This window comes from Chamaea fasciata, unplaced genomic scaffold (assembly GCF_029207755.1).
Source record: "Chamaea fasciata isolate MVZ Bird 193981 ecotype frontalis unplaced genomic scaffold, bChaFas1.0.hap1 SCAF_8, whole genome shotgun sequence".
Classification (NCBI taxonomy): domain Eukaryota; kingdom Metazoa; phylum Chordata; class Aves; order Passeriformes; family Sylviidae; genus Chamaea; species Chamaea fasciata.
Genome location: NW_027094093.1, coordinates 2,092,858 through 2,116,073, shown reverse-complemented (window position 1 = coordinate 2,116,073; position 23,216 = coordinate 2,092,858). Strand labels below are relative to the sequence as shown.

The 23,216-nt window shown below is 44.8% G+C and overlaps 1 protein-coding gene across 10 annotated transcripts in view; it reads left to right on the top strand.

Annotated features, from left to right (window-relative positions):
* Positions 1-8,401: 8,401 nt before the first annotated feature.
* The window catches only part of TRPM8 (transient receptor potential cation channel subfamily M member 8), a 35,823-nt gene continuing 21,008 nt past the window's right edge, over positions 8,402-23,216 (top strand). For 8 of the 10 annotated variants that reach the window (XM_066189373.1, XM_066189374.1, XM_066189372.1 and 5 more), the window contains exons 1-8: positions 8,402-8,502; positions 12,121-12,225; positions 13,367-13,440; positions 14,905-15,061; positions 17,935-18,112; positions 18,585-18,757; positions 19,374-19,548; positions 20,506-20,573. In XM_066189373.1, coding sequence (XP_066045470.1) covers positions 8,461-8,502; positions 12,121-12,225; positions 13,367-13,440; positions 14,905-15,061; positions 17,935-18,112; positions 18,585-18,757; positions 19,374-19,548; positions 20,506-20,573 — 972 coding nt within the window. In that variant the 5' untranslated portion in view covers positions 8,402-8,460. Of the gene's footprint in view, positions 8,503-12,120; positions 12,226-13,366; positions 13,441-14,904; positions 15,062-17,721; positions 18,113-18,584; positions 18,758-19,373; positions 19,549-20,505; positions 20,574-23,216 lie in introns of those variants that run through there. The other 2 variants (XM_066189377.1, XM_066189376.1) reach the window with 2 other exon arrangements.

The following is a 23,216-nucleotide window of genomic DNA, read 5'->3' as shown; positions in this document are numbered from 1 at the left end:
AATGCTTGCTAGTGCAAGTCGGGGGGTTAATCCTGGCAAAATTTTGCTTGTGTTTTGTCAGGTTTATTTATAGCCTGTTCCTCTCCACCATTTTCCCAAGGCTCCACATTCCCATTAGTCTCCCCCAGTAGCTGGTGTTTAGGGAGACATGCCATTCCTGCCTCATGCTGATCTTGCTGGAAGCGGTGCCTGTGGTTTCTGAGCAGTCCCTCCATCAGTGGGACTGGCAAGGTTTGTTCCTTGTCAGCATCTCCATGGTGGTTTTGTCAGGTCTGTGCCTATATTTCTTCGTGGATCCTCCCTTTTCCCTTCAGAATTGTCAGCTGACAGAGTCCCCAGACAGATAAACTTGCTGGAGTAAATATTCTGACACTCTCACCTGCCCTCGTCAATTGATGTGACTGTGGGAATGAAGATATTTGCGTTTTTTTCAGCCCCCATCTTGGTCACATTTTCCAGCTGATACTTTTTTCCATTGCTTTTTCCAGGTCATGCTTCCAGCTGGGACTAAGGCTGGTGTCAGCACAGAACCCAGTGAGCTGTTCCAGCCTCACTGCAGGCCATTGATGGACCAGGACAGCTACAGCACAGAATAAATAAAGTACACTCAAACATCCTTGCTGTCCTTAGGTGGAAACTTCTGCTCCTGGGATTTTGAGTGGTCTTTAACCTTGTGAGCAAAATGTTTGGGGAAAGAACCAGTGAATGCTTGTGCTAAGAATACTAGAAAAAAAGGCGAGCAGAGGATCAAAACATGACAGACTTGCTCTGGAAAAAGTCAGAACCTTACAGAAACGGATATTCTGGAAGCAGAACTAAAAGGTTCTGAAGGCATTCATTAACTGAGTCAATGGTACCTGTTCAGGCAGGGAGGGTGAGACAGGTGTTTGTGGTCCCCTTTGTGCAGGTGGCTGTGACTCCAGGGACACTGGTTTGGGTGAAAGGGGTGCTCTGTGTCTTCCACTGCTGCCTGTGAAATCTGGGGGGTGTCTCGGAAGCAGAAGCTCTCCAGAAGTTTAACTCCATACAAGTCACGCACTTCCCTTTTGTGCCTGACCTTGGGCTCGTGCTGTTCTTACCCTCAAAGTCCATCAAAGCCACCCACCTCCCCAGACACCAAGCTCCTCGTGGGCTTGGGAAAGCGATGAAATGTGTGAGTGGATCAAATTCATGGTTTCCTCTAAATCACTTATCTTTCATTTTAATGCTGCATGATGGACATAAAATCAAGTTGATAAACTACCCCTTATAAAGAATGTGCTGCTTGGTGTCTTTAAGCACACAGGCTTGACAGCAGCAGCTGATTAATAATTAATTAAAATAATGGTCAGGGAAAGAAATATACCCTTGCCAATCTATAATTACTTGGAAGCTGCTTCATACATTTTCCATGAGAGTCTTTTCCTTGTAAGACTCTGAAAAAGAAAATTTAGTGTTTGTTTGCTTTCAGCTATGGTTTTCAGCGGATATTGACTGAAACAGCATCTTAATCAGTCTGACCTCAGCCTCCAGGGGATTTTTTTCCATTGACTCTCTCTCTTCCTCCTCGCCTCTCCCTGTGTGCTGAATTTCTTGTCAGAGCTGCTAACTCTGTTACCTTTAGTACTTCCTTTTTTAAGAGCCTTTTTAGCTCAAAACTTTTTCTGCACATTCCCATCTTGGGGTGGGGGGCGGGACAGCCAGTTCTTGCTGACTGTGACCTGAGGTAAATTCCTTGGAAGAAGATTCCTCTCATCCTCCTACTTTTCTCAAACTGATTTTCGAGCAGCAGCTGTGCTGAGAACAAATAACTAAGTAATGCAAACCATTTTGGAGCCTTCAAAGGGTTGGGTCTCCTAGTGAAGACCACTCAAAACGGATAATTCAGCTGAGTTTTCCTGCCTCAGACCTGGAGCGTGGCTGTTTTACTTTTTGCCTGTGAATTTGGCAAGGGTTCTTGTGTTGTTTTCATCTTTGAATTCCCTGACATTTAGTTTTTCATTGTTTCCTATTTCAACAAGTTCAACTGAATCCAGCTTTTTCATTTCAAAACTCCAAGGTGTCCTTGGCCTCCCATTCCCTTATTGTTTTTAGAAAGCAACTTGTTCAGAGTGAACGTCACAGCTCACTTGACTTCCAACCACACTTTCCAGCTGAATATTTCTCCTGGCACTGTCTTAATAGTACCTCCATGGGATTGGTGATTTGTTGTTTCTGTCCCCATTTCTTCTGTGGCAGCAGGAAAACAGAAACCAATGGGACCTGTACAAGTTATCTGCTTGACCTGCTCAGGGATTGGGAACAGGCAGCATATTCCTAGAAGCTGATGGGATTTTCCACAGCTTAGCTAGAGGTCTGTTAATGCCTCACTGCATGTTTTTGCTCTCCTCCCAGGTAAATCCTGTCCTAGGTGAATAAAATGTCCTGGAATCTTTCAGGAAAGTGCCTTAAATATCATCTAATTCTAACTCCGATGCCGAAGGAGAGCTTAGGATGGAAATGTGCTGTGGAATCTTCATTGTATCTGCAACTTCCTGATGTGGGAGTGTGGAGAGAAAATGGATCCAGGCGTGTCCAAGGTGTGCAGGAATGGGGCAGTGGACAGAAGCTGGAACAAAGGAATAAGTAGGAGAACAACCTGGGATAGTGGAAGGTGTCCCTGCTCATGGCAGGGGCTTGGAACGAGATAAACTTTAAGGTCCCTTCCAACCCAAACCATTCTGGGATTTTCTTATAGTAGGAAAAAAAAATCCACCTGAGGATGTTCAAGCACTAAAAAAGACTCTGGGGAGACTGTGGGATTTATGTTCTTTGAGCTCTTGAGTCATTTGTAGTTTAGTTCTGACTTACTTGGACCTCTAGATGTACCTTTCCACTTAGAAAACTCCAATTTCCAAGGATTAAGGGCATTTTACCCAAGATGTCTTTGGATATCTGATTAAGTGTAGCTTTTTGGGGTGGGATATTCTACTGCCTGCTGCTGACACACACCATTATCCACACAGTGGTGTGGGATTGGAATAGATGTGCAAGGTTTGCATGTTACACCCAGCTCCCAGAGAATGGAGACTGAAATAGTCCCAAGCATATGTTAATTTTCACTGAATATTAGATGAATTTGACAGCGTGTTTTAGTCATATGGCTCTGTGGAAACAGATGCACTTCTTCACTGGAGGAGTTTCTTTGGATTAAAGGAACATTTGAGAGCTTTTTCTTTGGTGTTACCACTTGTCTTTGTGCTGTATGGCTTTGATTTCTGTATATGATCTCAGTGCATGCAAAATAGGCACAGGAAATTATGCATAAACTCCTAAAACAGAAAGATTATATAGTTTGGCTGAATTCTGAACTTTACAACAGTGAGTGACAGCAGTTATTACTGCGGATAATACTCTGAATCTTGCAACAATATTACCATAAGCCTTGAAAAATTAATGAACTTCGTATTTTCCTTAAATATTCTAGCTATATTCAAATGCACTTGATTATTGAAATGTGTCCTTTCTTTTCATCAAGGTGGTTTTCATGAAGTTTTGATGCAAGGATGAAAAGAATTTCATTTATTTATTACTTTAAATTTGAAGCTATTTTGGTTTTGAAAGTTTTTGCTGCTGAGACTTCCCTGTGATTGTCATCAGTTGGAATATTCTGGATTAATGCACATTTTTATTTGATCCTAGCTAAATTCCAGGCAATCTAGCTGTAGCTAAGGTGTGAACCTCCTGCATTGAAACTGGTGGAAGTGAGTCTCCACAGACTACTGTGTTGATTAGAGCCTTCTTCTTGCTTTTCGTTTGGGTTTGGGGTGGTTTTTTAGCTGATCTCAAGCATTCATCTCCTCTCCTCACCTCTCCTCAATTTTTAAAGCTTGATGAACACTTTCTCAGAACATTTCCATCAAATAAAGTGCATAAAAGCCCGACGTGCACAATTTCTACTCACTCAATCCTGATAAGCTGAAAATTACATAATTCTTTCTGGTGGGTTTATTATTTTTTTTTATTATTATTTTTAGGGCTTTTACAGAAAGAAGCTGCCAGTGTTCTGTTCCTACCTATTAATATTTCACACCAAAATGCACTTTCAGAGCTTTCTGGGCTGACATGCACATCGGAATGATTTCATTGTTCTTCAAATGCAATGCACTCTCACGCTGAAAGGAAATACAAGTGTCTGCATTTAGGAATGTAAATTGTGAAAAAGGGTTTTAAATGCTTGTGGACAGCAGGATGGGTGATGAGGGTGGGCAGGACCACAGCCCTCTGTTTTGTTGTATCCCCATTTTCAAGGTCCCACAGCATTAGGTCTTTATCTCTGCAGGGTGACACTCAAATTTTCCAGACTTTTGTCTTTCAGTGAGACTAGTTTAACACTCAGACTGGTCAGAAGTGCTTCTAATAGATTTAAATTCCATTATAAATCCCTTTTTTAACAGTTCCAACATCACTCATTGCCAAAATGTTGCCATTTTGCGCCAGCTCGTGTTCTCTTTTCTCTTTGGCGTGTCCTTCAGTGTGTCATTGTAGGCTTGAGGGATGTTCTGTTACATCCTTAGGTAAATGGCTAAAAACTGCTCTCAGTAATTAATATTACATTAAAAATCCCTGTGACTTGAGCAGCCAGATGGAAACATGCCATCCTACAATATTTGCCATTCAAAATGAGTAAGAGTCACTGGAGCTGGGATCTTCTATGAAGCTTGGTTTGTCTCCAGCAGTGTACCTGCCTTCCTCAACGCAGAAGAAAGGAGGAACCAGAAAGAGTTGCCTGCACGTAGAACTTGAGCAGCTGTCACCACAGAAAAGTGCTCTTTAGGCTTTTCCAAGATTTTTAAAGACCCAAACCCCAAAGCAGTTGTGCTGTCCGTGCTTTTGTTGCCAAATTTGTACGTAAAAGGACTTATCCCACCTGTGCTTTGGGTAGGACTCAGGTCTAGTTTGAGTAGTTTCATTGACTTTTCTTGCTCTGAAGGAGACCTTCTGTGGCTCCTCATTTTACTGTGCCTTCATTTAACCCTAAATTAAGAAAACAAATGGCCAGTATTATTATGGCAGATAACTTCCTGTATTTCTCCCCAGGTTTGTTGTGCTCTTGCTCATTATCTTCGAGGTGCTTCTGAGGATGAGAAGTGCTCAAATGTTATCTTACAGTTCCTGTTGAGGTTATGAATCCAAAATCCCAACATAAAAAGGCTGAGGAGCCACACAAAAGCTGTTATCCCTGTTCAAGGTGGGCTTCTGCAGCTTGGATAAAAAGGGGAGAAATGGATTTTTGTACAAGCAATAAAGGGGTGCAGAAGGGAGGTCATGCACAGCACATGAAATTCTGTGTGCAGCTGCATCAGTGCCAGTTTCCTGCTCAGAAGCAGGAGCAGTGTTAACAGCTTGCAGCCAAAGCAAGAGAAATCCAGAGGGATTTTGGGGATAGAAACGTTCTTTGTGAATCTCCATGTAACGCTTTGTTTGAGCTGCTGTAATTAGTAAGTGCCCTGGCTGTTCTACGACAGTGTTTGACATTTTGTTCTCTCTGGCAATCCATGGGGAGAACTGAGATGAGGGAATGGTCATGATTAGCACTCAACAGAGTAAGTATTCAGGTTTTTTTGCCTATTTGATCCATCATACTTTTAACTATTGGATTCTGTGGAGCCTAAGCTTTGAAACCCCACATACAAATCTGCAGTAAGACATTGCCTTGCAACACTGGGATAATAATTATAGAATCTCAGAGTGGCTTGGGTTGGAAGGGACCTTAAAGCTCATCCTGTTCCACCCTCTGCCATGGGCAGGGCCACCTTCCACTAGACCAGGTTGTTACCATGAGTGCTCAAAGCTTAGCCAAAATAACCTCGTTCCTAAACAGGGATTTCATGGCCAGTAGTGGTGATCCCAATGCTGTCAGCCTATGACTGTCTCCTTGGCATAAAAAATGTTGCTTGGGGCGGTGAACTGAAACAAACTTAATTTTAAAAAGACACAATGCCCCCCAATCCCCAAAATAAACTCTACAGGAGAGTTAATATATATTACACAGGGAGATAGTGATAGGACAAGGGGGAAGTGGTTTTAAACTGAGAGAAGAGAGATTTAGATGAGATGATAGCAAGAAATTCCTCCCTGTGAGTGTGGGCAGGCCCTGGCACAGGGTGCGCAGAGCAGCTGTGGCTGCCTCTGGATCCTGGAAGTGTCCAAGGCCAGGTTGGACACTGGGGCTTGGAGCAGCCTGGGACAGTGGAAGGTGTCCCTGCCCGTGGCAGGAAGTGGAATGGGATGGGCTTTTAAGTCCCTTCCAATCCAAACTGTTCTGGGATTCTATGATACTACTTCATTTCACAGGTGCATTGTGAATTCCATAAAAAGCCCCTCTCAAGCTTTCACAGGTTCTAGGATAGAAAATGATTTACTGCCAGCCACTGAATTAAATCCCATTGTACCTTTTTTTTCCTGAACAATGGGGGCTGCAGGGCTCAAATCCCTGAAGCTCTTCAGGCACCATTTTCCTTAAATCCGCTCTCTGGCTTTATACTTCTTTTTAAACAAACGTAAGGCTTATTCAGATGCAGAAGAATCTTTTTTCTTTACAGTCTCTTCACTGCTCCCAATACAATGGAAAATGTTTTTGTATGTATGTGAATTTCCACTCCTTAGCAAACCAAGTGCTTGCTGCATTTTGATTCCTGCATAGATAACAAGGATTCCAATCCTGAGGATGACAGCTTTTTTTTTTTTTTTTTTCCATTCACCAGAAAGACACAGCGCTCTTTGGCCAGGATCCATAACAACACCTTTGGTTGTTCACAAGTAACTCTGTCTGATCCAAACCCAGACTTACAAAACTTCTTTGAATTGGAGAGGCAGCACATGCTGTGCAGTTGGGCAAGTTCTCACTGAAATCTCTGCTGGAGTCAGCCCTCATTTTGCTGGAATACAGTAAATATTAACGTATTCCTGTAGATTTGGAATACCTGTATGTGTATTCTCAGACCAGGAATGCAGGAATGCTGGCAAGTGTGAATTACTGCCCACGGAAGAGCTCTTGGCTCTGGAAAATACTGATTATCTTTACCCTAAAAACTTTCAGAGAGCATTTTGGACTTACGTTTGGGATACCAAATTTCTTACTTGAGAACCATAAAATGGCCCCCAAAATCTGTCACTTTTCCAGGTTTGCTGTACTTAAGAGGACCAGGCAGATTGATTTCTTCCTCAGCTGTGGACCAACTTTTTAAAATTAATAATTAAGCTCTCCATTTATGTACTGAGTAGTTTTCTTTCTTGATAGTTACCAACCAGGCAAATTTCACAGGGCAGTGATTAAGGGAATATCTGCAGGGATAAACCACATTAAAGGTTCATGTTCAGTACTTTAGGAATGTTGCTGCATCACCATAGTGCTGCTGTCCATGAAAACTCCTTTAGGGAAATAGGGTGACAGAAAACGCACAGGAGCTATTTAGCTGCCAGTCCTTGATATCAGTTTTATGTTCCTCAGGAACAGTGGATGACTGGATGTGTTCTGTCTTTGGGGTCGACACACATGTTTTAGGGAGCTGTTAGATGCTGCCATATGGCGTGAAACCCCTAAGTGATAATTCATGAAAATGCAGATGTGTGTATGCCAAGGTAACGTGAGATTTAAGACAAATAAACCTACCTCCCATCATAGAAGGAAAGATGACTCTGAGACTTAAAATCCTGGAATGATTTAGGTTTGAAGGATCTCAAAGCCCAAATTTTCCACCCCCATCCATGGGCAGAGATCCTTCCACTATCCCGTGTTACTCCAAGCCCTATCCAACCTGGCCTAATATTGGTCCAAACAGGGTGATTAAAAGACAGTAGAAGGTTCTCCAGCAGTGAAAGGGATAGCACTGCTTCCTGCAAGGAAGATGGCCTGGGAACAATCCATCTCTCCAAGGAGTCGCTGAATATCACAGCAGCAGAAAATGCTTTTACCCAAGTGAAAAGCTTGAAGTCAAAGGCAGGACAAAACCAGCTTACCCCATGTTGAGTGTCAAAAAATTAAGGAACTGTGTCTGATTTTTATTGAGTAAAAACTTTTAAAATCCTGTATTGCACTCAACAGTGCTTCAACAACCTTGTAGTAAATTAGATTAAGAGGTGTTGATTTTACAGCTGCTTCATTATCTCCTGCTACATTAAAATCTAATTATTTATTCCCACAAACGTTTTCTTTTAGTTCTGGCTTTTTACTGGTGCTGTGGGTGCCACAAAGGAGCTGCGATGTTACCTGTTCCTGCAGTCCATGGGCAGCAGGTGGGACAACATCTCTCTTAGAAATAACCTGCAGCTGCTCTTCCCTGCACCCTGCTGCAATTAAGCCTTCATTAGGAACTGGTGAATAACTCTGCTATTCCCCGCTCCTGGCCGTGATCCCTCCCTCCTTTAAAAAGAAGGCATGACACAAATAAAGGTGGGGCTTTGTCAGCCCAAGTATTTCAAAGCCTTCCTCTTGGAGTCATGATTGCAGAAGGAGTCCTGGGGCATATTCTGGAGACTTTGGTAAGTCTGTGCTACTGATTAAATGTTGGTTTTTCTGTCCTTAAGAGAGTATACTTAGAATTTGCTGAAACTGTGGGAGCAGGTGCAGCTGAAGTTCTGTGACATCCTCTGCTGCTGGAGAGGTTTCACGTAAAGCCACTGTCGGGAACTGTTAATGGAATAAATAGTGGTTATGTTTATCTGGAAGCTTCCTGAGAATGAAGCTGGTCTTGCTTTTTCAGTTCCAGGCAAGTTTCTAAAAGCCTCTTAATTTGTCTCTATAGGACTAGATTTACTTTTTTCTTCTTTTTTTTTTGAGTCACCTCAGGCTGAAGATTTCCTTGGATATACTCCTTGAATTGCTGTGGAAGTTATAGTCTTAAACTTTAGAGGATTTTTTTTTTTTTTTAGTTTATCCGACGTTTATTATCCTCAATATGTGTTGTTTTAAGAAAGTTATGCTTCAATGCATTGAATATCTTATATATTTAATTTAATGGGTTGGAAATGTGATAGAAAAAGAATAGTTTGCCTGTCCTGTGGATTGCAGCTGTGTCACTCCTTTTAAAATATGTATAATTGCTGTGTTGTCTCCAGCACTCATGGTGTTAATGAGCGTCGCTCGCTGGAATCAGCTAAACACTGTGCTATCAATGAGGCTTTTCAGAATTTAAAATTAAATACCAGGTTTTATGGGGGCTTCTTTGCACTCTCGCTGACTTTTTTCAGTTTGTTTGCCGCACGTTCATTCTTATCAATTATTTATGAAAGCAGCAAGGCAAACTTGAAGTCCTGTAGTGTTTGGAATTAATAATTTAATGCCCTTGTTTCATTTTAATCTCCTCTCTGTGCAGTTACGTCCATAGTCGCTTTTCTGGTGTTAAACTTTATTAAACAAATCAACAATGAAAGTAAAACTGTCAATAAATAAGTTGCGTAGATCCAGACCTAAATGTAATTTCCCTCTGTGGGGCTTTTATCTTGAATTACAGCTTTAAAACCATCTTTACACTGAACATTATTCAGATGAAATATTCAGAATTGCTTTCTGGTTTCTTAGGAAATTAGGAAATATGTCTCCCAGTGCAGAGTCGCCTGTGTCCTTGAACATCAGGCTTCTATCCTTATCAGCTGCCAGGTTGCAGTTTTGTGGAGTTTCTTGCTGCCTGTGACTGTCAAGGTGTTTTTTCATGTCTCTATGATGTGTGCTAGCTCTGAGCTTCTCTGTATTTTGTGTACAGCTTCCCTCTTTTCCTTAGTATTCTATTTGACAAGCCTGCCCTGTCAGAGAGAACATTTTTGGACTAAACATTCCCACGTTATCAATTATTGTTACTGACCAGTTTTGGGTCCCTTATTCTCTGTCAGTCGGGTTTTCCTCTTTGGTCACTTTTGGATCACTGATGAAGAGATCACACAACAAAGGGGTTTAGAGGAAAGGGGGTTGTGGTTGTTGTTCCTCTGGGATGAGAATCCCAAATAGCTGTGGTGGGGCTCTGTGGAAGGTGATTCCACCGCTGCCCCAGCCAGCCCCTTCATTTTGATGCCTGACAGCTCATTCAGTGATGAAATTTTTCCCAGTAATCAACCTGATCCTCCCCTGGCCCAGGCTGAGGCCGTTCCCTCTCCTCCTGTCCCTGTTCCCTGGGAGCAGAGCCCGACCCCCCCGGCTGTCCCCTCCTGTCAGGGCTTTGTGCAGAGCCACCAGGTCCCCCCTGAGCCTCCTCTTCTCCAGGCTGAGTCCCTTTCCCAGCTCCCTCAGTCTTTCCTGGGGCTCCAGTTCCGTTCCCTTCCCTGGACACGCTCCAGCCCCTCGGTGTCTCCCTGGCTGGAGGGCCCAGAGCTGGACACAGTCTGGAGGGGCTCAGCAGGGCTGCGCCTGCCCTGGGGCTGTGTCACCCCGTGGCTGCCACAGCCCAAGGGCCACTGGCCTTTTGCCCTCCTGGGCTCGTGTTCAGCCTGTCGCCAACGCTGTCAGGGCCTTTTCCAACCGCTCTTCCCTCAGCCTGCAGCGTTCCATGGGGCTGTTGTGACCCAAGGACGGACCCTTGGCCTTGCTGACCCTCGGCCCGGGGATCCATCCCACCAGCTTGGTGACCCCAGCTTCCTGAGGGTGCCCTCCATCCCCGCATCCAGATCACTGGTAAAGATCAAAACATGAAACAGGACTGGGCCCAGTACCGCGGCCCGGGGAACAGCGCTGGTAACTGGATTTAATTCTGTTCCCCCTTCTCTGGGCCCAGCCTTCTAGCCATTCACTTTCCAACTTATTTGGGGGTTTTTTTTCCTTTTTTCGGGGTGAAACCATTCCTATATCATGCAGGAGCTGGGAAGGAGGAAGAGGGTTTTTTTCTGTGCTCTTCCATCGCTTATCAGTGATAGAGGACACAGATCCCTGGGCATGCTGCAGGTTTTGGGGGAAGTAGCTGAGGGCTTCTGCCGTGCACAGTAAACAACACTGCGTCAATCGTGCTTCCCCTCAACACAAAACGTTTTTCAAAGGCTTTTTAAAATTACTGTAACGCATAAATATGCATGTCTTTGTGGAAACTTGCCTTTTCTAACTGCTTTGGGGGCTTGCTCACATCACATTCCATCATTCTGTTTACAGTCGCAGCTTCCCACTGCCTGTGCCATTCCTACTGTGTGGAGTGCCCCAAGGAAATTTTCACACTTGCTGGATCCTGGCTCTCAGGAGTTCTGTATTTACAGAGTGGTGCCTCCAGCTTGCTGTGCCTGGGAGGGGTGCTTTGTGCTCCATGCAGTGGCAGTGTCACCCCAGAGGCAAACGCAGAGCACGCAGCCAGGGGAAAGGCAGGAGAGAAAACAGTGATGGAAGCACGAGTAGGCTCTGAGCTCCCCATGTTCGCTGGCTGACAGCTTTTCTTTCAGGAAAAGGCCTTTTCCAGTATTATTCACAGATTAGCATGAAGGGGATTGAAATATTTGGGTTAGAATAAATATGATTTTGTTCTGTGCTTTTGCTGCAAGCGCAACGATGCTCCTTCAAAGACAGTGACTTCAACACAGGGATCTGCTTTAGAGGGCAGTTGAAATGTGTTGGCTTCTAGAGGTCACTTCCTAACTTTTGGATCCAAAGACCTTTAAATCCACTTGGTCTTCAGTTTGCACATGTTGACTGTCCTTGTTCCAGGCGTGGGATCACTGGTGGGTGCTGCTTCTCTAAGCTCCTGGGGTCCTGCTGGGCCAATGGCTTTAACACTGCAGTTCTTCCTCTGTGTCTGAAATGTTTCTTCTTAATATCCCCTTTAATTTGTAAATACATTGGATTAAGGACTCTTCATGTATGTGTGTATAAGACACGTCCTCAGCTTGCTCATCAGGGACAAAAGGGTTAAAATATGGGAATGAATTGAATGGGATGGTGTATAAACTATGTTCCTTTCTCAAAAGATGTTGGAATTATTTTGGAGAGGGGAATGATAAAAGAAAGTCTCTTTGTGGTATGAAATAACAGAAAATACGTTTCCTGAATTTTTGTTTCACATTTTGGGAATAATACCCTTCCTAATTCTTCATGCTGGATTCAAATAACCTCTTCCTTGCCTTGCTGGGGCGCAAAGTGCCCTTGCTGTTGTCTAGTGCTGCTCCATCTCCCCCTCTGGCATGCTTTTCCAGGTTTCCATGGGCAGCATGAGACACCGAAGAAATGGCAATTTTGAGAGTTCCAGACTCCTCTATTCCAGCATGTCTCGCAGCATAGATGTGGCTTGCAGCGATGCTGTGAGTACCTGGTACCGTGCTGGTGTCTTGGGAGGGGGCCACAGTGACGGTGAATTTGGTCAAGTCAGGAGCAGGATGATGGATTTGCCACTTTCCCCTTTATGGAGAAATGTTCCTAACCAGTGACCCTGAAGCAGCAGCTAACACGGTGAAACTGTAAGGGCGTATTGTGTTCCTTTGGAACCCTGTAGCTCTTTATTGTGCTTTATCCCTTCTGGTTTTAAACCCTTCTCCACCTTGCAGCAAGAGACAAATTTGTCTGGATAAAGGACCACCCCAAGCTCTTCTCGAAGCTTGATGGCCAAGGCAGCCAACACATGTTATGTTAAACATCCTTTCATGCCTGAAAGATTTGCTGATTCCAGCAGCTGCGTGGCAGATTCCCTGCTCCTGATGGCTTTGCAGCAGGCCTTAATGGCCGATTCTTAGGACTTCAGCAAGCGCTTCCCTGTCCTTTTATTTTTTAAGTCTTGCACGGTTGTGGCTTTTACTGGTCAAATGCCTTCCCATTCCATTTTCCTTTTTTTGGATATAATGCTTGTAATGTTTTCTGTGGTCGGAATAACTTCTGCCTGCTGTTTAACCACAAGTGTTGCATCAAACAGGTAAACTAAACCGTGGCTGCGTGTCTTCCCTTTATGTCCCAAGTGAAATCTTGCCCTGCAAATCTAAGCTGCACTTAAAAGCAAACAAAAGACCCCCAACCTTTTATCAGCAAGTGAGAATTTTTCTTTGCTTTCTTAGCTGGCAGAGGCACATTAGGGAGGAATTTGCATTTCCCGAGTGTGAAAGCTTCTCCAGGGATTTTCGAGGTTAATAGGAGAGTTAATGGTTAAACAAGCTGGAGAGACTTCCCATTCCCTGAGCTCCCATAAAGGAGGACTTGAAGTTGTTCTGGGCTCCTGCTGGGGTCTTCGAGTGTTGAATTAAAGCAGCCCCTACCCTAAGAACCTAACTGTCGTGTTTTTTTTTTTTTTTTTTTTTTTTTTTTTTTTTTTTTTTTTTTTTTTTTTTCCATTGGGAAGAATGTTTGCCATAATGTTTTAAGCAGCATTTTTGTGTTCACTCTCACCGTGCCGTTACTGAGGTCTCTTCCATTTCATGAGTTATCTGAAATAAACTTTTAAAAATTATTTTCCAGGATTTGGCCAACTTCATCCAAGAAAACTTTAAGAAGAGAGAATGTGTCTTTTTTACAAAAGACACCAAGTCAATGTAAGGAGGAGATACTTTTCGCTTGTTTTTCACTAATGGGGGGCTGGTAGATGAAGGTATTTCTGTCTGCAAAGGCAAGGAGTAAAGTTTTGGGGTTTTTTGTTAAGAGTCTGGATCTAGCAGTGCAATCTCGCCTCAGTATCTTTGTTTGAATTACTCCACAAGTAACCTCATGCAAAACTAGGCATCTGATCTTCCAGCAGCTCCGTTACGGGGTTTAATATACAATTCCCTATTTAAAGCAGAATTGGGGCAATATATGGGTGCTTTGAAAGATGCAGCACTGGTACTGATGTATGACAAGGTATATGTCAGTGGTTTGCATGATTTAAATTTTCCTTTGAAACCCAAATCACAAATTTCATGCACAAACCTTACACAGGCACTAGGTTTTGCTCAGGCTGATGTTCTCTTAAGACTGGAAATTAAACTCGCTCCATTTTCAGGCACAGGTACAACTGCAGTGCTAGTTCAAGGACCATAACATTGTTTTGTGGGGTTTTTTTTGGTGTTTTTATTTTTTTTTTTGATCTGGGGAGAAAAGTGATCAAACTATTACAACTGCAGAAATCTGAATATTGAGCTCTGAGCTCTCTGACACCACTCTTCTCTGAAGCTGGAGGGAAAAATGCCTCAGAGAGAGGGATGAAAATGAGTCTCATTTCAGAAAATCTCACTAAGGGTCCTCCTCTGCCACCAAAAATGGGATGTCTGGCAAGGCACCAACAAAAGATGGAGGAGCTGGTTCTCATCAGCTGCTCTTCCTGCAAGCCCTCTGGGAGAGGACTGCAGAACTGCTGGGTTATTTTTGTCTAGATATTTTTAAGGTAAGCTTTGCAAGGTACAGTGGAGTAGAAGAAACCTTTCTAAAGGAGACAAGCAATTAATTACCCCTTTTCCGTGTCCTCTGAGGAAGCAGGAATGTGGGCATGGAGAGGACCTTTAAAATGAAGCCAGCCCAGTGGCACCACTAAACCACATGCTCCAGTGCCACAGCCATGTTATTTTGGAATATTTCCAGGGATGGTGACTCCACCACGACCCTGGGCAGCCTGTACCAGTGCCTGACAGCCCTTTCCATCATTTTTTTTTCCCCCTGATTCCCAGTATGAACCTCCCCTGGCACAACTTGAGGCCTTTTCCTCTTGTGTCCTGTCACTTGTTACCTGGGAGAGGAGATACAGTGAGCTTGTCCTATGTGGTTAAGAGCACAAAAAGGGGAAGAAACCCCTCAGCGCAGCCTGATTCCTGAGCTGTGTTCCACTTCCCAGTGCTGGACAGAAGCAGGTTATGGGGGAGGAAGCAGGATCAGGTGCTACTCTGCTTTGTCAGGTGGTAAATCCCAGTAGACTCCCACACTCAACTGGTTCTGTAGCTCTGCCTGCTGCTTTCCTTGCTGTCAGAGCTCACTTTTCTGTGCTCAGCTTTCCTCAGGGGTCTTGTGTCTATTCACTCTTCTTTCAGGGGTAACTTGTGTAAGTGTGGATACCCTGAAAATCAGCACATAGAGGGCACCCAGGTTAACACCACTGAAAAATGGAACTACAAGAAGCACACGAAGGAGCTTCCTACTGATGCCTTTGGGGACATTCAGTTTGAAAACTTGGGAAAAAGAGGAAAGGTAAGTGGGAATATTAAGGCTATTCATGAGGCCCCTATTGAGTACCAGTGAGAGCTCCTCAAAAGCAAGGAAGGTGAAATGGATTTTATTCTAATGGCGGGAGATGGGCTACAAGGGGCACGAGCTTGTTTCTCAAGGCCTGAAAATAGGTAACAAAGGATAATTCTTTCTGCATTACTTGTTGGTTAGGCTGGTGATGGGAATGAGAAGAGATTTTCTCTTTCTAGGCGTGGCGGGGGAATGGGTGTATGAGGGTTGTGTGCAAGGATTATTTCATATCCACACAGACCAGCTTGCTCAGGCCTATAAAAAATTGAATGTTGAATATTTCCCAGTGTGGAGAGTTCTGGAGGGATGTCAGATATCTGTGGAAGTTCAAAAGTTTTATTCCATTTGCTGGGGTTTTTTTCCCCTTGTATCTTTGCTTGGAGTAGGGGCAGTGAAGGTGTGGGAAGAAGAAAATAGCTGCTGTTGCTGTTTCTGGTGATTTATACTGATGCTTGTGAGGAGTCACATGTGGCTGAGCTCATCTGCCTCCTCTAAATGGCTCATATTTAACACCAGTGCAGGTTGCTTGGGACAATGAAAATAAATGAGGAAAATCGGCGCCTGCTATGTAAATTAATTTGGTTTGGTTCATGCAAAGTAGCAGAAATAAGAGGCAATTTGAGTGGGGAATGAGACCGAAGGTTTTAAATCACAGTTAAACAGATCCGTGTACTTCACGTATCTTTTGATATGCACATTTTAGCCTTGTACTGCTTTGTTGTAAGCTGCTGTGTGACTGCCCTGGAACAAAAAGTGCTTTGGTCTGCTGCAATATTTCAAACCTCTCAGAGGTTAAATGTTTTTTCCTTAGGTTGTGTCTTTCCCAATTCCAGCTTTGGAAATCAGTTCACGTGCCCTCAGTTGTTTCATGCGGACTCTCAAGGCCACTGTGCATATTTCAGAGCATACTTTGTTCAAACTCTGCACACAAGTCTCCTAGTCCATCCCATTGGAATGTTGGCTGGAATCATATCTCAATTCCCTGTTCTTGTTCCCTACACAGCAAGGCACCTGCTGCTCCTGAAGATTGCCAAGTATTTTCTGTTGATTCACAGCAGGGAGGACTTCAAACTCAGGGTGACCTAGGAATTGCTGTCAATTATCAATGAGGGATGGGAAGTTTTATACCTTGCATTGTGCTTTTTAGGGCAGATGAGTCCTAAAAAGTTCTGAGCAGAAATGAGATGTGAACAGACCCATAAAGACGGTCAGGACAGGCTGGGAGTGCTAGGGATGTTTAAGCCTGGAGAAGAGAAGGCTCCAGGGAGGTCTTCCAATGCCTAAAGGGCCTCCAGGAGAGCTGGGACAAGGGGATGGAGTGACAGGACAAGGGGAGGTGGCTCCCCACTGCCAGAGGGCAGGGCTAGATGGGATATTGGGAAGAAATTCTTCCCTGTGAGGGTGGACAGGCCCTGGGACAGGGTGCCCAGAGAAGCTGTGGCTGCCCCTGGATCCCTGGCAGTGTCCCAGGCTAGGTTGGACACTGGGGCTTGGAGCAGCCTGGGATAGCAGAAGGCACTCATGGCAGGGATGGGACCAAACGAGGTTTAAGCTCCCTTCCAACCCAAATCACTCCGGGATTCTATAAACTCGCGCCCTCTGTAAGTCCAGCCTGCTGAGCTCTTTGTTTCTGCTGTGCCGCTCAGACCCCGTAATATCCACGAGCATCGCGGTCACTGCATTTGATGTTTTGGGAGCTCAAGCCGCTAAAAGACTTCCCTGAATCACAGCCATGGTCCGGGAGCAGCATCCGGCAGTACCAGGAGATGGCACTATTGTACTTCGGAGGAGGGAGATGCTGAGCTGTGTTTACCGGCTGCAGTGGCGCCGACAGGTTTGCTGGGGGAGGACTGACCAGGTAATTTTCCTGGTAGTTTCCCCCTCTCCTAGAGGGGATCCTCTCCAGAAGAACACCCAAAGCTTCATGCGACTGAAGCTTCTTAAGGCAGAAGCTGTGGGGGTCCCTTAGCTCTCCTGTGTAACTGCTGGAGCCTGCTCAGCATCCTCTGTGATGTCCTAAATGCTATAACTCCTTCTAGAACCTATCTTGGAACATATGAATGTTTTTATTCAAGTTCAGTGTCTCTTAGGTGGGGATGTTTCCTCCTCAAACAATCCTTTCATTTTACTCTCCTGCAAATACTGGGCATTCTATACAAATTCCTCTTTGATTCAGGTCCAAGCTACTCCTTTTCATCTCCTGATTTGTCTTATGCAGCCATGAATGTCTTCCGAAACTGTGAAGAGGCTTTTGAATAGCAAAGCAAGACAAGGCCAGAGAAGTTTTTACACAGATGGTGACATGTTGGGTCCACCTGAAGCCAGATTCTCTCTCTTATGTGCTTTTTGGCACCTTTGTAGAGCATACAAGCTTTACTACAAAATTAATGTATTTGTTTTATGTTATACGTGAAGCACTGGAGTGGGTGTTTGTTGTGATGGGGACACCATTCACATGGAGCCTGGAATTTATTTGGGTACTGTAATCAAAATACAGCTGTCATTAATATTAGTTCACTTGCAGTGATGATGCTGCCACTGCTTCATAATCTAAGCTTTAAATAGCACTGTTGGAGTTAGTTGCTATAGTGGTGGTGTGTTCATCCTTGCAGAGTGAAGCTCAAGGTCACTGCTCCTGCCTTCTCTAGGGGAAGGATAAAAGTGCTTCAGAGGAAGAAACAAGGATTTCATCATCACCCTGCCTTTCATCTCCTGGCTGTTGTAACGAGGCTGTATGGCACAGAAGAAAATGCAATCCCTGGGTTTTTCCCAGCCATCTCAATTTATCTCCTGCTGTATTTGTTCTCCTGTTTTCTCTCCCCAAGTACATCCGCCTGTCGTGTGACACGGACTCAGAGACCCTCTATGATCTCATGACCCAGCACTGGCACCTGAAGACCCCAAACCTTGTCATCTCCGTCACCGGTGGAGCCAAAAACTTCGCGCTCAAGCCCCGCATGCGCAAGATATTCAGCCGGCTGATCTACATCGCCCAGTCCAAGGGTAAACACCTGCTTCTGTGCCTCTGCTGCTGCACTGCTGCACAACAGGGGGGCAGCTCAAAAGGTCCCTGGGGAAGCAGAGTGATCATTTTGCTTCTGCTTGGCTGCTGCACTTCAGACGAGTGTGACATTAATGGTTTGGACATAACAGGATTGGGATTTAGTCAGGGGATGCCTGTGGTAACGTAATCCCAAAATTATCCCAAAATCCTGCCTGGAATTCAGCAAAACTTGGAAAATATCACCCCATTTCAGCTCAAATCTGCCTAAATTCAGCCCAAAATCCAGATCTTGGCATCAGGAATTCCCCAAATAATCCTCCTCGAATCTTCCCCAGTTGTGTAGCATCTCTTTTGTGCTTTATTGAAGAACAAGCCCCCAAGGTCACAAAAAGGGGTTTGAGTTGTGTCTTTAATGCCATGGGAGGGCGGGTGTTTGGCTGTGTTCCCCCAGGTGAGTGGGTGTTGTTCCAGGAGCCTGGATTTTCACCGGGGGCACGCATTATGGGCTGATGAAGTACATTGGGGAGGTGGTCAGAGATAACACCATCAGCCGCAGCTCCGAGGAGAACGTGGTGGCCATCGGCATCGCCGCCTGGGGCATGATCTCCAACCGGGAAACCCTCATCCGCACGGCCGACAGCGACGTAAGGAGCACGGGGTCATGGAGACATTGATGAGCTTAAAGTTAAGGCTGGAAAACTTGGACTTCTCAGATCATCAGGTGCAGCTGTCAGCCCGGCACTACCACCACATTTCACCTTTAAACCATGTCCTCAAGTGCTACATGGATGGGTTGGTGGGGAAAGAAAGAGGAGGCTCGGCCTCAAAATGTTGGGAGCTCCTCCCAGAACAGGAGGAAAGTAAAATGTTCTCATGCCCAAGTTAGTCACATACATCAGACCTGGTGAGGAGGATTTCGGCTGTGCCAGATTTTGGCGTGTCTGTGTGGGAGTTCAGCTGCTCTCGGTGTCTGGCATTGCTTTGGGGAATAACTTCTCCTATGGGTAGTCTAGCTCTGAAATTCCCATGCATGCCCACAGTAGGGATTGCCATGAGCTAAGGCACAGGGTCCTGCTGCTGCTCTTTAAGATCTTCATTGACACTGCCATCCTACCCACCAAATGCACTGGGGCAGCCCCCTTGTCTCTTGTCCGCCAAACATGATGGAACACATCTAAAAAACTGTCCCACCACATAAATAAGGTGGCTGTGTCCTTGTCCTTGAATCTGTGTCAGACTGCGCTGTGCTGGTGCCCCTAGGGGAGCTACCTGGCCCACTACATCATGGATGACCTGAAGAGAGAGCCCCTGTACTGCCTGGACAACAACCACACCCATCTGCTGCTGGTTGATAACGGCACCCACGGGCACCCCACAGTAGAGGCCAAGGTGCGCACCCAGCTGGAGAAGTACATTTCGGAGCGGGTCATCCCAGGTATCCTCCTCCTCCTCCTCCTCGTGTCTGTGCATGCTTTGAGGCTGATCCGCAGTGATTTTCTTGGAATAAGAAAGTAGTGGCAGCATCCTGTGGCTGCTGAGCTGGAAGGGATCTGTGTGTTAACTGCAATGCATCTGGAGGTCTGACAGGAGCAACCTGCCCTCTGCAGAGCAACACCTTGCCTCATCTTCCTTTCTGTATGTCCTTTGTGTCTCAGTAAATGCTTTATTTCAGCCACAGAGCCCTTCCCTCCCTTCCTCTTGGAAGCTGACCCTTCTGTAAATATCTCACATGTCACTGAATTCCAGGTAGCTGGAGCACAATGACACAGGAATTGAAATTAGGCTTTTCCCAAAATAATTATTTATGGGGGTGATTGAGCTGCCTGCAGCCTGCTGTTAAATAATTTCTTTCACCCACTTCTTTACCAGAGTGAAAAAAGGAATCAAAAGCCTTAGCAGGAAATTCTCAAGAAGCTTTTGGGTGTGTTGTTGTTTAGGTTTGGTGGGTTTGGGGGTTTTTTTGGAAAGTCTCTCAAACACTGCCTACTAGAGTTACAGAATTCTTACCTTTCTTTTACAATTGGAAATGTCAACTCAGAGGTTCTCTGTCTTGAGTTTTTGATAAGAGCCTTTCGCTGAGACTCAAAATGGTCAAAGGAGCGGATGAATGCAATAAAATTCCGTTTTAAGGGCTGCTAAGATTGCAAAAATTAGGATTTCCAGAAGGGAAAGGTTTCTGTTGAAGAAGTCTGTCTGAAGTCAGCTATGCAGAATGCTGGGCAGAACTGAGATTTTGTTAAAAACAGTTGTTAGTAACTCTGGAAAACTCAACAGCAAACTAGTATTTGCACGAATGGCTTGGAAATTCTTTCATTGTACTGAGGAAAAATAAGTTCTTCAAGCTGCATTAACTGATTTAATATTTTTTTTATTCTTTTGGCATATTTTGCAGAATCTAATTACGGTGGGAAGATCCCAATTGTGTGTTTTGCCCAAGGTGGTGGGAAGGAGACTTTGAAAGTAAGTTTATTTCTTTTCTTTGTTTCCAGGAAAAACAATAAGGATAATATGGAAGATTAATATCTAACATTGAGGACTGATTAGTCCAAAAGAAACTCCATGATGTAGACAGTGCTGTTATTTACAGAAGCTTGCCTAGCATTTGCTACAGAAGGACCTTGTTTGCAATTTAAGCTTATAAAGTTTGCTTCAGTTAAAATTTCTGTGCAAAGTTTCTGCCTTGGGCTGACATCCTGGAAAAGTATTGGCTGGGACAGTTCAGTCGTCTCAGTTCTTCCACATGACAGGATGTGAAGGGACATTAAAGACCACCCAGTTCCACCCCCTGCCATGGGCAGGGATGCCTTCCACTATCCCAGATTGCTCCAAGCCCTGTCCAGCCCAGCCTTGAACATGTCCAGGGGCAGCCACAGCTTCTCTGGGCAACCTGTGCCAGGGCCTGCCACCCTCACAGTCAAGCATTTCCTCCTAATGTAAATAGGAATTTCTGCTCTTGTAGTTTAAAACCATACCCCCTTGTCCCATCACTACCTGCCCATGTAAAAAGTTGCTCTCCCTGTTTCTTATAAACCCCTTTAAGTACGGAAAGGCAGCACTTGAAATCTAGTTTAGAACTAGACCTGGTTTAAATCTTGGCAGCTGAGTAGGGCAGGAGGGCTCCACTGGCTCTGGGCCCTCCTACGTGGGGAAGGACCAGGCATCATCCTCAAACAGATGATAGACATCCTGTTTCAAGAAACTTCTTTGTTCTGTTCATCCTCCTCCCGCCTAAGTGACGCTGAGGGAAGGGGAAAAGGGAGATGGCTTCCAAATCTCTCTCAGGGTTAAACCCCAGAGTTGTTACTTGCCCATTCACCTTGCCAGAGTGAAGGCGAGTGGCCTGAGGGAGCAAAGGGACCTGACCCAGGCTTTTCCAAGGGAGGGGATGTGCAGTCAGGCTGTGTGGGAAGGGAATGGTGAGGACATGCTCTGAGCAGCTACAGGAAGAGCTGATTTAGCCTGTACTAAAGAGCTGGGAAAGGGGCTGGATTTTGCAAGAGAGTGGGATGCAGCAAAAATCAAGTTGAAGCAGCATGATATTTATGATTCTTTTGTTTGTGGATGTTACCTTGGTACTTCCTGTTCTGATGAGAGCTGTGCTGTTATTGTTGAGATTAATCAAACTACTTGGCTTGTCAGGAGGATAAACCATGTGATTTCAAAGCATGATCTCTGCCACCATTTCCTTGCTGATGTTCATCAATTGGTCCGAAGCAGTGTGTGAAATCCCAGATGGTTATCTCAGCCTCCCTGTATGTTTCCTGGGAGTTTGGTTCCGTTCACATGACGAATTTTATCTTTGCCCAATTGTAGATGAATGCAGATGCAGTGTTAATCAGAGGTCCTGAGATGGAAGGAAGCATTCAGCCAGGTTGGAGAGGAAAGCTATGCTCAAAGGGTTGCGTTGAATATGTCCATTTCCTTTTAGCTCCAAAGTGCTCATGTTTGAGAAAGGATTTGGCCATCATTGAAGGAGCTGACTGACTGCCAGATGCTGTCGCTGTGCAGACTTAGGATTACGCATTTTTGTCTCAAACCCACTGTTAAGCAGTGATACCGAACACAGACTCAGTAGCTGCCTAAGCAGAATGAGTAAAAGCCTTATTAAATCAAATGCATCATTCTTGGCAAGGGGTTCCTCTAGGAAGTAGCTGGATGATGGTTCAGTTAAGGGTTCATTCCACTCTCTTGGCTATTTCATAGGATCATGATAACATTGAGGTTGGGAAAGACCTCTAAGATCCTGAAGTCCAGTGGTCAACACAGCACTGTCATGTTCACCACTGAACCATGTCCTCAGGTGCTGCATCCACAACATTTTTGAGCACTTCAGGAATGGTGACTTCCTTAAGCAGTCTGTTGCACTCCTTGACAACCCTTTCAGTGAAGAATTTTTTGTGATATCCAACCTAAGCCTCTCCCAGTGCAACTTGAGGCTGGTTTATGTCCTGCTGAATTTTTATTTCTCAGTTTTGTAAGCGCACTGAGCTCTTTGTGCCTGCCCTCTTGCTCTTTGGTAGATGAAGCCTTTTTTCAAGGAGTAAACGGAGTCTCTGACCAGCCCAAATGACTCCGCAGAGTCCATGGTGTGGATGTCTGTCCTTGCCATGCCTTGGTCTTAGCAGTGCTGGCCAGGAAAGGCTCCCTCTTTCTCAGCTTCTGTGACTGGTGCACGATGACAAGAATCAGTATCAGCAAGGGTGGAGTAAAACTGTTCCAAGCTTCTGGTTTAGATTCCCTGTGATGTAAAACATGCACTTTAGCTGAACCCTTCTTCAGAAAACCACTTTCATCTAGCTGATAAGAAAGGCCTCCTTGCCTTTGTCAGAGACCTGCTCTCCAGTTGACAGGAGGAATGTGTGCACGATTTTGACGACTCCAAGTTGATTTTTTTGTTGTTCCCAAGAAACTCTCTTAACTAATAGATGTTCTGTTCTTCCAGTGCTTGATGAAAACTTGCATCAACTCCCTTTGTATAGTTTTCTGGCAGCCAGCTTATGCCGTGACTCTGTTCTCAGTGTAGTGGTGCAAATGAAATCAGTCTCTCCTATGATGTCTTTGCTCCAGGAGGTTGACTGTCCTTCCAGCATGATTTCAGTAGAT